Below are 12,184 nucleotides of genomic sequence, written 5' to 3' on the forward strand. Positions count from 1 at the left end.
CAAAGTGTGCTGCTTGTGGGCGGGACTCCAGAGTGTGTCACCACTGTGTCACTGCTGCCCTCTTACATGTCTCTATTTTTCTCTCCAGAAGTGTAAGCACCTCAAGTTTTTTAAGAGAACAATACTTGCAAATATTGAAACAATAGAAACTGTTGCTGAAAAATGTAGTATGTTGTACAAGTTCTAGTTTTATTTATGCTGCTCTGACACTTACAATTTCTTCTGCATTCTTTGGCATGTGGGTAGAAATTCCAACCCTTTCTTCGAGTCCCTGCCTTCTTCAAGAGTTTTTTGTTTTTGTCTCACAGTCCATGTCCCCTAATTCTAACTTCCAAAAAAAATATTTGTCTCCATCCACCCCTGGAGTTGACAAAACAGGGATCTTCATGCCAGGTTTCTCAATGAGCCATTACACAGATTTAGCAGGGAAATGGGGATAGTATCAAAGACACCTTGTATAAACCACTGGATGACCCCAGCTTTTGTCTCTGCCCATGAACAGCTCCCGGGCAGAGAGTCAGGCAGCCCTGCTATTGTATCCCGCAGGAAACTCTTGAGAGTTTGTTCCTAAAGCCTACCAAAGTGGGAATAGGAATTCATCTCATGACATCCCACTTTTTATTCAAGTGAGTAATTGCGTTATGACACAGAGAAGGACACAACTTTGCTCCCCTTACTATAGCCTAGCACATAAAGCACCAGCAAACTTAAACACCCTAAATTCTCAGTCATCATGCAAGCCCTTTTATATCAGATTCAATGGACTTTTCCACAAGCAAAATGAATGTTCTGACCAGGGAGCATCCTCTGCTTTGACTCTAGGGCTTGGATATGCATTGTGCTTCAACAAACCTCAGTACTGAATCCAAACATCAAGGAGAAGTGGTACCAGGAAATATACTGAGATGACGTTGAGCTTTTACCAAACTGCACAATCGCAAAATCATAGACTTTACTGAGGCCAATTAAATGGGCTAATTCATGGGTGAAAGTGAAACATCATAATGTTTAAAAATCTGCCCAACTGTTTTTACGTTAAAGCCAGGGTTTATGTCAATTCCTGTGTGAGGATGAGGAGACACCAATTCAAGCTCATGACAATCTGGAAGGAGAGGCAGAGGCTGTGTCCAGGCAGGCCTCAGATTATTTTTACTTTAACCTATTTAATTAAATATGTAATGTTCTCCAAATTTTAGATGTCATTTGCTGTAATCCTGACCCACTAAGAGGTACTATTTGTGCTGTAAAATTGTATTGTATTTGAAAAATGCACAGTGGCAGATCTTTGGCATTAAAGCATCACACAGAATGCTTCTCTTATTGAAGCTCCTCTTTCCTCCACATACAGGGAATCAATAGACTATATGGTCTTTGGACTTTGCTTCTTTATTTCCATCCTCTTTCAAAAAAGAAAGAAAGAAGAAAGAAAGAAAGAAAGGAAAGAAAGAAAGGAAAGAAAGGAAAGAAAGAAAGGAAGGAAAGGAAGGAAAGGAAGGAAAGGAAGGAAAGGAAGGAAAGGAAGGAAGGAAGGAAGGAAGGAAGAAAGAGAGAGAAAGAAAAAAAGATACCGTGCTCCATTTGCATGTGGTCTTCCAAAAGTAAGGTACTGATAAAACCGGAATTTCAGTGATTCAGACGCAGGTCAACCGCTAAACCGTGAAGGCCAAGAGTCCCGCGCTGCAAGCCCATAGCCGGCAGAGGGCACTGGAACCCGCTTTCTGGTCGTGCAGGGCGCATGCGCATTCTGCTTGCGGAGGCGGGGCCAGATCGCTAGAGAAGAGGGAACTTCCCTTCCTCAGGCCAGGGAGGAGGAGGCGCTCCCCTGGCTTTGGGGCAAATCGGGCTGCGTCCATCTTAAGGAAAACGCTCGTGTCCACAGCCCTACCCGCTGAGGAGTGAGATTCCCTGCGCGTCTCCCGGATATTTTTCTGAAACAGCACTTAAGACTTCATTTCCTGGGCTGTTCCTACGTGTTTTCTTCTGCACTATCTGTTGGGATATATTGGCAAGAATTATTTTACAAATATACGTATTCCTTAGGGATTTTCATTGATAACCATAGCAAGCTGTAATGTGTCTTCCTCGCAACTTCTGTCAAGATTGATTATGAGGAGAAACACATGAATTATTATGAGGAAAATCTACAGAACACGGGGACCCTGCAGAAGAAGGAGTCTGGGGTCAGGGCACGGCTGTGCAGTCTCAGTGCAGCTCGCGAGGAAGGGGCCCCTGCAGGGAAATCCAGCTTTCTGCATCCCTGCATTTTCACATTGTGAGGGGCTCATCTTTCCTACAGTGCCAAAGTCACAAATAGTGAGACAATGAAAGGCAGGGGCACTAATACATCCTTAAATTGTTGCTATTAAAACGGCCAGAGTCACGTCTTTAATTTTACCATAGCACTGCAGATTTAAAAGTGATTTTCATTACATATGCAAGGGGAAAGGTACACTTTTGTGAAAAATAGTTTCCACCCCAAATGAAAACATATTGCTTAAATATTTCTTCAAAAGTAAGTTACTATTCTGTGTTGCAAGATATATCCTGAGACTTTTATAGTGTAAATGTATTAAAACTTGCTTTGTTTATAATCAAAGCGATTATAAAAGTAGAATATTTATTTGGCGAGTCCCTCATATTTTTGTTCGTGTACTGGTTTGCAGTCCATAGGTTTTCAGCTAGAAGAGACACACAGAAGCTCACAATGGGGGCCTTTCTCTTTCTTGACTGTAAAATATACATACTCCAGAACCGTCAATAGAGGCTATTTCTTGAATATCTAAACCTAAACCCTGCAGCCAGAAAGAATGTAGGCAATTAATCCAATTTTATAACTAAATCTGATCTTCAGCCAATTATCTGCTGCTCTCCTCAGAAATGATCACAATCCCCAAAGCAGACAGTTCTCTGGATAAAGGCACTAATGTTCCCCTTGGAGGCCTTTAAGACACTGGCAAAATTAAAGGAATCTTCCTGTCTTCCTTTTATTCTTCTAAATGATTTATCTAACTAGAGAGGAAAGCTTCAGTCAAAAGGCGTTTGCGAATTAGATTCATTTTTTTTTTTTTAACATTTAAGGGAAACAGAATCTATACTTCACCTAATAAAACTGATGAAATTATCAGCTAAATAGAAAGAGAATCCACAAACAAATTTATACAAGTTCCAGAGAGAGAATGAAGCCCTGAGCTCACGGGCCTGTTAGAGATGGCATGCTCAGTAATGGTGCACCCTCAGAGATTTTCCTCCTAGTTCAATTCTGGTGATTACTGGATTACTGTTTTCCCCCAATACCATCTATTATTCTTTATGTTGCCAAATAATTTTTAATCTTAAAATGACTAATTCTGAGTTCAGGCATATGGTGTTCGGCCACCTGCAAGAAGTTTAGGTGACTTTGACCATAAAAATGATGGATTTGTAATTAATAAGTAATGTTGAAAGCAAAACTTGCCTTATAATTCTGAAATTAGTCCAGTGGGAATACAGGCAAGAAATAAATTAACAGACAGATTAATACACGATGATATATCAGAAATTAAGTAAAGGTTCTTTTTGTATTTTCCCCCGGTTGTCTTACAATACTCGCTTATTATGTTTGGACAACTTTCCCCAGGAGATTCGTTTTAAAACTTAATTCACTTAAAATACATATTATTTTATTATTTAAAAATACTGTTAGCCCTCCATATTCATAGGTTCCATCTTCATGGATTCAACTAATCTTGAATAGAAAATATTCACAAAATATTTGCACAAGTTTCTTCAAAGAAATCTTAAATTTTCCATGCAGCACGTTCTTTTTGGGTTCACATAAGTGATGTGACATCTGGGCATTGCATTAGGTATTAAAAATAATCTAGAGATCATTTAAATTATATAAATTAATGTGAATGCGTTGTATCTAAATTCTACACCATTTTATACAAGGGACTTGAGCATATACAATTTGTGGTATCTTCAAAGTTTTCTAGACCCAATCCTTTATGTTTACTGAGAAATGATGTACACATGAACTTTAAAAAAAAAATTGTCCTACCCAATTAATGAACAGACTACAATAGAAAGTAAATATCACTAGTTTAAAATACTGTTATTTTATATCACAATTATATGGTGAATCAGAGTAGAGATCTTGAATTAATTTTGATTGAATTAGGCTAATTCTGACAGGGTCACACTCATATTGATTGAGTTTTGATAAAACCACTCCCATGCAGGCCCCTCGTGTTGTTTAATCAGCACCACTAGCCAATCACATTCATCCATTTTGACAAATCCCATGGCTCCACCTCTTATAAGACTCCTGGAGGATTTCCCCAAGATCTGACTCTACCAAAGCACCATTTGACTGGTCCCAGGCCAGGGCACACTCTCCCATGCTCTGGCTGTGCTGTGCTAGGGGCTGATAATTTTCCTTCAGGTAAAGTAAAAGATCAAGGCGTCAACTGTATAGATTTACAGAAAATAGGCCAAAGATTGAGATTTTTTTGCCACAAGCAAGTCCAGAGACCATTTACTATGTATGGTTACCGGCGCCCAAGAAGCCCCAGGGATTTTCAGACAGAATGGCAGAATGACAATGAAGGAGAGACCAGGTATGTTGGAGTATGTGGCTACTCTGGGTTTCCAGGTTGACATGTGACTGTGTGTGACTATGTGTGTGCATGTGTGTGTGTGTGTGTGTGAATATATGCTAATGGGCCAGACTAGGGAAGAGAAGACACCCTGGCCTGCCATGACCTTGAATGTTACAAATTTAGAACACATCGGGGAGATATGAGACCCACAGTGGAGACCACAGGATGCGGCCAGCATGGGGGGTTTCGGCAACCTGTTGGGGCCTCATCTCATGTTTCTTTTCACTGTTAATCTCTGTCCTCTGGGTAAATGGAAGTTGCCTCTTGTGTGGAGACAGGTAAACTGTGGGCATGATCTAAATGTTTTCCTTGTGCTCACTAGAAAATGAAACATTTCCCATCATCTCTCACTCCATTCACACTGTAACTGCATAGACACAGAGGTTAGATACCTGAAAAATCAGCATCTTCTCCAAAAGTCCTCAGGCCAAATTAGATGTCCCTCCTTCTCATGTGGATGAGCTCCTGAAAAAGCAAACTGTTTCCTGTGATCACCATCTCTCATCACACACATGCACCAACAGGAAAAGCCTGTAGAAAAGGAGAGGGTGGGAGATGAGTGTTAGGACTTCCTGGATGCACATAGGATTTGGAGCTGAACACAAGTGCATGTGATTTTGGGCCACAGCAACAATGTGTGCCAGATGGCTAATGAAGTTTGGGGCTTGTGAGAATTAGACTTTGTGTCACTATGTGGAAGACTGATGGGTCCCTTTCTGTCCTGCAGTTTGGCTACCACACAAATGAATCCACCCAAACGCTGCCAAGTGGAGCAGGGTCCCTGTACAGGTAAGGCACGTTCCCTAATATTTCTTAAGATCCCCATGCCTGGAGGTCAGTGTCATGGCTCATGACATAAATGGAGAGGGTGTTTTCTGCAGGATGAGTGGAAAGCAATGCTTGATTGTTGTGGGCTGGTGTCCTGAGGCTAGCCAGTGCTGGGTTGTGGATTTCTGAAGGTCACATTCTGAAATCCAGGAGACTCTTGCTGGAAGAGAGCCTTAGCCTCCGTCACTGTGGTCTCTCTGCAGGTGCAAAAATACTCTCAATTTCAGGAGCTCCACACCTGAATTCATGCCAGTCCCTGGAACCTCCCCAGGTAAGTTCCTATGTCCTTGCATGGCAAAGATTAGACAGTGCTGCACAATCTTCAGGCTCAAGTAATATCCAGTAGATGTACATTTGGGTGGGTCAGCATGAGAGCCAATTCTGGGAGGGAGTTTGTATTTTAAAGTTGTAAAGGGTGAAGCTCCTGGCATCTCCCTCCCCATGATCATCACTTGCAGCCTTTTTGGAGGGCAGAATCCTGAGGACTGTCTTTCCACAGGAGCGGCTGGATTCTGGCACTGGGGAGCTCATCATAGTCCTGGAACAAGGGACAGAAGTGAGGCTGAGCCTGGAAGAGGGCGTCCTCATCCTGGCCCCAGAAACAGCGCTGCAACTAACCCTGGAGAACACAGTCACTGTGATTGTCCCTGAGCATGTCCTGAGGTCACAAGATGGCCTGCAGTTCCCTGTGCAGATCCAGGACATCTTGCCTTCGGCTGATGACTTCACCTTGGAGTTCCATGTTCAAGATGGAGTCATCTCAGACATGAAAGGAGAGAATGTGCCTTTTTCACCTGCAGAAGAGGGGGAGGCAGCACCCCTAAATCACCAGCCCTTGATGATACCCCCAGCAAACCACATGACTGGGACCAGCCCTTGTCTCCTAGTAACCCCATTGTGCATTCCACGCTGTCTGGCAGCCTTCCCCCAACGCTACCCTCTACCACCCACACCTAGTCCTGTGGGATGCCCTAGACCAGCCGATTCCAGTTTCAGCCTGCATGCTATGGAGCTCTTGTGCACCTCGTCCCTCAGACCTATGCCCCCTTCACCAAGTCCTGATCCCCAGATCTATCGCAGGGTTCACCACAGGCCTCCCAGCAAGGCACGGAGATGTCTCTTTAGGAAGTGATTTAATCCAAGAGCCACCCCCTGCATTGATGGGTCAGAGATTGTCCAAGTCCTTAGTCAGTGCATTCCTTGAAATGTGGAGAGAGAGTAATTCCAGGGACCACTTTCTTCCCCTTTGCTGTTTCCCATCATCACCTACTGACTTCAACAGCAGAGGGTCCCAGATGCTGCAGGGACAGGGAGAACTGCAGGGAGTTCAAACAAAACATTCACATTTCACTTCACACACACTATCCCTTAGAATTTCTCTTCTTATTTAACCACATGAATCCAACCACACTCAATCGAATCCCTGACTGCTCCATGTGAGAGTTCTGCTTCCAGCATGACGTGGCCTGAAAATTCATCTGAAGACAGCTGCCCACTCCCAGGACTAACACCTCCCCTTGAATACTGATGTCCTTGTAGTCATTGGTGTGATGCCACGATAAATAATTCCTAAGACTGGTGCTCTATTTCTGTCCTCAGACTCTTCCCTTTTTCTCCAAGCTGTGCCCCATTCCTTTTCTTAGTCCAGGTTCCCTACATGCCCCAGGCCAATGCTTTTGAATAAATATCAACGTGATTGAATGAAGCAGTGGTGGCTGCTGTGCTTGCTTCCAACTGAGACACACTCCTGCTCTCACTCATCACGTTTCCATTCACATTTGCCTTTGTTTAGTTTTGTTTTCCATTGTTTGGGTTTATTATTCAAGTACTTATGAAATAACTGCCACATTTCTGAGAGCTTTCTTGGCAAATTTGGGCCTTTTCCTGTGCTCCTCTTTCCAAGTCCTGAGTGGAGTCACTGTTTGCACCTCTGGGCCTGGGGATTGGTCTAGCTTAGCAAATGTTTGGACAGAGCTTGGCTCTGTGGATTGGGATTGGCATGTGCTTGCTCACAGCTGCTCCCAGGCTCTCTCTGTCTAGGAAATCCAGCAGTCCAAATCGAAAAGAATCCATGGAATCTTGTGATTATCTGAGGGTGAGTGTCACCCTGGGCCCCTGGTCCTTTTCTCCTCTAGGTCACCCTGGTTGATTTTCTTTCAGGTTCCCATGTGTGTGAGGGGATCGGAGAACCCCTCTTCCCTGCCTTCTTGGGGTCAGGGACTCCACAATCCTTCCAGGTCCATTTGATTCCAGGTGAAGGCATCTGAAGATGCCGTATTTCCTGTTGCTTTCTTTTTGTGCAATGATGGCAAGCCCGCCAACAACATCTTCCTAGCGGCGTGAGGAAAGTAGTCCCTCAGAGGCCCCAAACCTGGAGGGGGCTAACCCCAGGAACATGCATGTTTTCAGAAAAGACGTCCTGGGAACACTTGAACCACCAACCTGCCTTCAGAAGGGCATTAGTCCATCCCACTTCATGGAAGGCTGAGCGGAGGCGCTTTGATCCAGTTAATGCCCAAGACACAGTCTTTAGAAAAATGATATTCTTAGATCATAGCTCGAGAGTGCATTTTTCATGGGTCTTGTCCCGATCAGCACTCACGTTGAGGATCTTTCCCTACATCCAAGGACCGCCTGTCCATACCGTATTAAGAATTTCCTGCTGTGTGCACCTCGTCTTTGGATGTGGTTGATTTCCATGTTGGCTGGATGCTGAGGAACTTCTAATGTGTGCGGTCTCCTTTCTTTCAGGTTGCAAGCAGGCCAATGCCGGTCCACACAGCCGATAAGAGGCCACGCGTGGACCCTGCCCTCACTGACGGCTCAGCTACCAAAATGTCTGACACGGTATCCGTCTTGGCTTCACTGTCTCCCCTCAGAAAAGCCAGTCTGAGCTCCTCGTCAAGTCTCCGACCAAAGGAACGACAGACAGGGGCTGTGGCCGACATCCCTCAGCCGGGAGTCAGGCAGCAGGGCCCGCAGCCTCTCGTCGTGGTGAAGCCGACACACAGCAGGCCTCAGGGTGGCCGCCGAGAAGTTCCCCAGGCTGCCTCCAAGCCCCACGGCCTGATCCGGGTCATCAGCCCCCAGGCACAAGACAAACGTCCTGCGGTGACCTCACAGCCCTGCCCACCAGCCGACACACACAGCCTGGGCCTCGGCTCCAATCTCAGTTTCAGGCCAGGAGCCAAGAGACCTGCCCAGGCTCCGACTCAGGCTTGCCTGAACTTCCCCAAGAAACCGAGAACGGGTTCCTTCCAGATGCCCGAAAATGCCATCCAGGGAGGTGAGCTGGGGGCCCCGGAGACTCTCCAACCTCCGCCAGCTGCAACCGAACTCAGACCAAGTCCGTCGCCCCAGATGAGCAGGGGGACACCCGCCCAGGTGCCCAGCAGCGACCAGCAGCTTCCGCACAGCAGACCTTGCCTGCCTACTGCCCAGGCCTGCACCATGTCCCATCACCCAGCGGCCAGCCACGATGGGGCCCAGCCTCTCAGAATGCTCTTCCGGAGACTGGAAAACGGATGGTGGAGCTCCAGCCTCCTGACAGCTCCCTCGTTTCCCTCTCCTGAGAAGCCGGGAGCCTTCCTCGCTCACAGCCCTCATGTCTCAGAGAAGTCTGAGGCTCCCTGTGTTCCTGTCCCCCTGAGTGTCCTCTATGAGGACCTTCAGGTTTCCTCCTCCTCAGAGGACAGCGATTCTGACCTGGAGTGAGACTACAGGTGGCCGGGGCTCCATTGCATCCAGCTCCCGTGACTTGGAGGGGTCTGTGGGACTGAGGAGCACAGAGCAGAGAGCAGACTGTGTGTGGTGACTCCCAAGCTCCCCAGCTGTGGTGCTTCTGTGGATGTTGGAGCCCAGGCCAGGCAGGGACCAGATGCAGAGACTCTGCCTCATCGAATTCTGGTGAGGGACATCGTAGTTTGCAGGGCTCTCCGGAAACCCGCCACCAGAAGCTTCTGTGCCAGTGATTCGTTGCCTCAGAAACTGGGTGACGGCGACGCGCGGGAGTCAGACTTCCGCTGTGATGTCAGTAGGAAACTGGGGAATGACTGTGTGTTTGCTCTCCAGATGACTGAATCAGGGAACAGTTAGGGAACCCTGAGAGATGCAGGCCTTCAGCTGTGCCCCGCCCTGACAGCAGTGTTTTGGACGCTGTGAAGCGTTCTGCGCAAAGCGTTCTTGGGGTGTTTCCTCAGCCTGGAAAATTGGGCTCTGGAATGCCATTGGAAATAGGTGTGTTTAATTTGTTTTGAAGTGAATAAAATCCTCACAAAGAGGACGTACTCTCTTTTGACTTTCATTCCGTGTTTGTGTGTAACTGATTTTCCAAGGGCTTGAAAATTTCTTGACTTGTCAGTAATCCAAGTCATTATGTCTCCGAAACGGAGTTGATTGAGGGGACCGCAGGTCTTCGCAGGACCTGTGACTTCTTAAACATCCACAGGGGCTAGAGAACCTCAGCCCCACTCTACCAACACGCACCTAGTCGAATTCCGCCAAGTGAATCTCACGCACGCTAACATGTGGAGAGCGTCACTTGCACCAGGAGTCCCCATTTGGCTCACCGCGATGTCACACGTGGGGTTCAAACTGTGACGGCCCCCATGAAGTGGTTTCCAGATGTGCGTATGAACAAGGCACACTTTCATTCGCCAAGTAGAACCCAGTAAAGCTGAAGTAAACTCCCAGATTTGGGATGTACTTCAGAGGTAGAACATTCATCCCGTCTTCTTTCCGGATGCCCGAGCACCGGGCCTTTCCATGCTTCTCCCCCGATCCTAAGAGTAGCTGAGGTCGAGACTCACTGAAAGCTCTAGGTAAAGATATCCCACCATGCACAGGCTATCTCCGTTCTCTGACCTGGGAACAACTCTGACCAGGATTCCACATCTAGGAGGCCTGGGAACTGAGTGGGATTTTCTGAGCAATGTCAAATGGCTGCTCCCTTTCCGCCGCCCTTGAGGGTCGTTACCTTGATTATCCAGACCACCTAGAAAGTATCAGTATCCAGAATCAACAAGATCAACTCTCTGCTCCTCTGCAGCAGAAGGAGCATGACCAAAATGAACCAAAGAGCGTGGCAGGAAACGGTGTGACCGGAAAGCTCAGAGAACAGCCACAGGGGGATGTAAGCAGGCGTTCCCACCTGAAGTTTCAGCAGATGCAACTCATCCAACGGGAGATCGCCGGAGGGCCAACAAGATTCAGCAACTGAGAGTCGGGTGTAGTGTCAAGTGGGACGCGACTGGTTCCAAAGCTCTAGAAGACCATGGGGTCACTTGGACCACGTGAGAAAATGCCCCCAGTGTGCTGGTTCAGCATTCTGACTCCTGCCTGTCTCTTCCCGCCCAGGGAACGTGGACCCTAACTTGTGCAGGTGCAGATGAGGAAGGGAAGAATGAGGGGATGTGGCACCAAAGTTCCCCGACAGGAGAGTTCCACAGAAAGCCCGCTGGATCTTCGCAAATCCAGAGAAATGGCAACGGGACCCAAGGAAATAGAGCCCCACCGGTGTCCTGAAGACTCTTCAGGCATAATGCCTGGAGCCGCAGGACGAGCTGAAAAAGGAGCCAGGCACCGAAGGACAAAGCGGTGTTGACTTTCTTCATCTGGGTTTCCCAGTGCAGTCCCATTCACGGTGGTTTCCAAGGACCTCCTGGAGGAGAAAACACGTGAGGGTGTGGTCAGGGTTTTCTGCTGACACACTTACCGTGGGGAAGAAGGAGAAACTCTGAAGATGGATAACGACCGAGATTGCATGTCAAGGTGCACCTCCTTGATGACACTGAGGCCTACGTTGAAATAGAGTAAATATGCTCCAATTACACTGTGCCTATCTTAGCACCTTATTTGAAAAAAAAAAAAAAAGATGTAAAACAAGACAGGGGTACATGCACCAGTGCTACATACCTGACGCGAAACATCTATTCGTCAAAGCTTGCGGCTGTACAGGTAGGTTTTAGAATGTCTGTCCATAGTGAACATCGTCTTAGAGTGGGCTGGGCAAATAGACCTTTCCAGGTCATGTAATGGGATTAAGTTGATTAGGTTAGGGTCCGTTTCGCGTCAGGGGTCCAGGGGCAGTATAAAAGGCAGCCTGGAAAGCAAAGGTCCCTCTCTGACCCTTCCTCCGGCTTCCTGAAGGCTGCACCGCTTCCAGCAGGGCTGCTCCAGCACCTGCCCATCTGAGCACCAGCGCACCTGTCCATCTGAGCGCCAGCCAAGGAAAGAAAGTAGACCTGTAATTTCAGGCTGCCATGACCACCCTGTTGTCTTCCTTCTGGGGTCCCTAGGAAGCTCCCAGGACTGAATGATCCCCACAAACACAGTGGCCAGGGATGGGAAGGCTGGAGGTCAACTCCCCACCCCTGCCTCCCTAGCACCACACAACCAAGAAGCCCCATGGAGGTTGGCCTCGAGTTGTGGTCTCCTGTGGGATGCAGGTTCCCACACAGATACTAGGGTGAGCATGGGTCCTCCTGGCTGACGGGAGACTGCTGTCTGGGTGTGGGGCCTGTGTAGATGGGTTGACAGCACTGGGCCTCGTTAGGGAGCCGACCAGGTGGCCAAAGGAGCAGCACATGTTGCCAGAACAAAAATAGCAGTGCAAACTGGCACCAGCTGGTGGGGAGAAGGAGGCCTGCCTAGCAGGACAGACCATCCACCCCTGTCCTGCCCCTGAAGCCCAGACCGCCTGCCTGTACTGACACACT

The 12,184-nt window shown here is 47.6% G+C and overlaps 2 protein-coding genes across 5 annotated transcripts in view; both read left to right on the plus strand.

Moving 5' to 3' along the window:
• LOC101003073 (proline-rich protein 23D1-like) overlaps window positions 1-9,750 on the plus strand; it is a 29,633-nt gene extending 19,883 nt beyond the window's left edge. For 3 of the 4 annotated variants that reach the window (XM_009212477.4, XM_009212476.3, XM_009212479.4), the window contains exons 4-6: window positions 5,368-5,429; window positions 5,672-5,739; window positions 5,968-9,750. In XM_009212477.4, coding sequence (XP_009210741.2) covers window positions 5,368-5,429; window positions 5,672-5,739; window positions 5,968-6,600 — 763 coding nt within the window. In that variant the 3' untranslated portion in view covers window positions 6,601-9,750. Of the gene's footprint in view, window positions 1-4,521; window positions 4,599-5,367; window positions 5,430-5,671; window positions 5,740-5,967 lie in introns of those variants that run through there. The other variant, XM_009212475.4, reaches the window with a different exon arrangement.
• On the plus strand, window positions 8,226-9,750 carry LOC101014421 (putative protein FAM90A5P). The gene has a single exon (XM_003918975.3). The coding sequence runs from the start codon at window positions 8,235-8,237 to the stop codon at window positions 9,180-9,182; it is 948 nt and encodes a 315-aa protein (XP_003919024.3). The 5' UTR covers window positions 8,226-8,234; the 3' UTR covers window positions 9,183-9,750.
• Window positions 9,751-12,184: the final 2,434 nt, after the last annotated feature.

This window comes from Papio anubis, unplaced genomic scaffold (assembly GCF_008728515.1).
Source record: "Papio anubis isolate 15944 unplaced genomic scaffold, Panubis1.0 scaffold512, whole genome shotgun sequence".
NCBI lineage: Eukaryota > Metazoa > Chordata > Mammalia > Primates > Cercopithecidae > Papio > Papio anubis.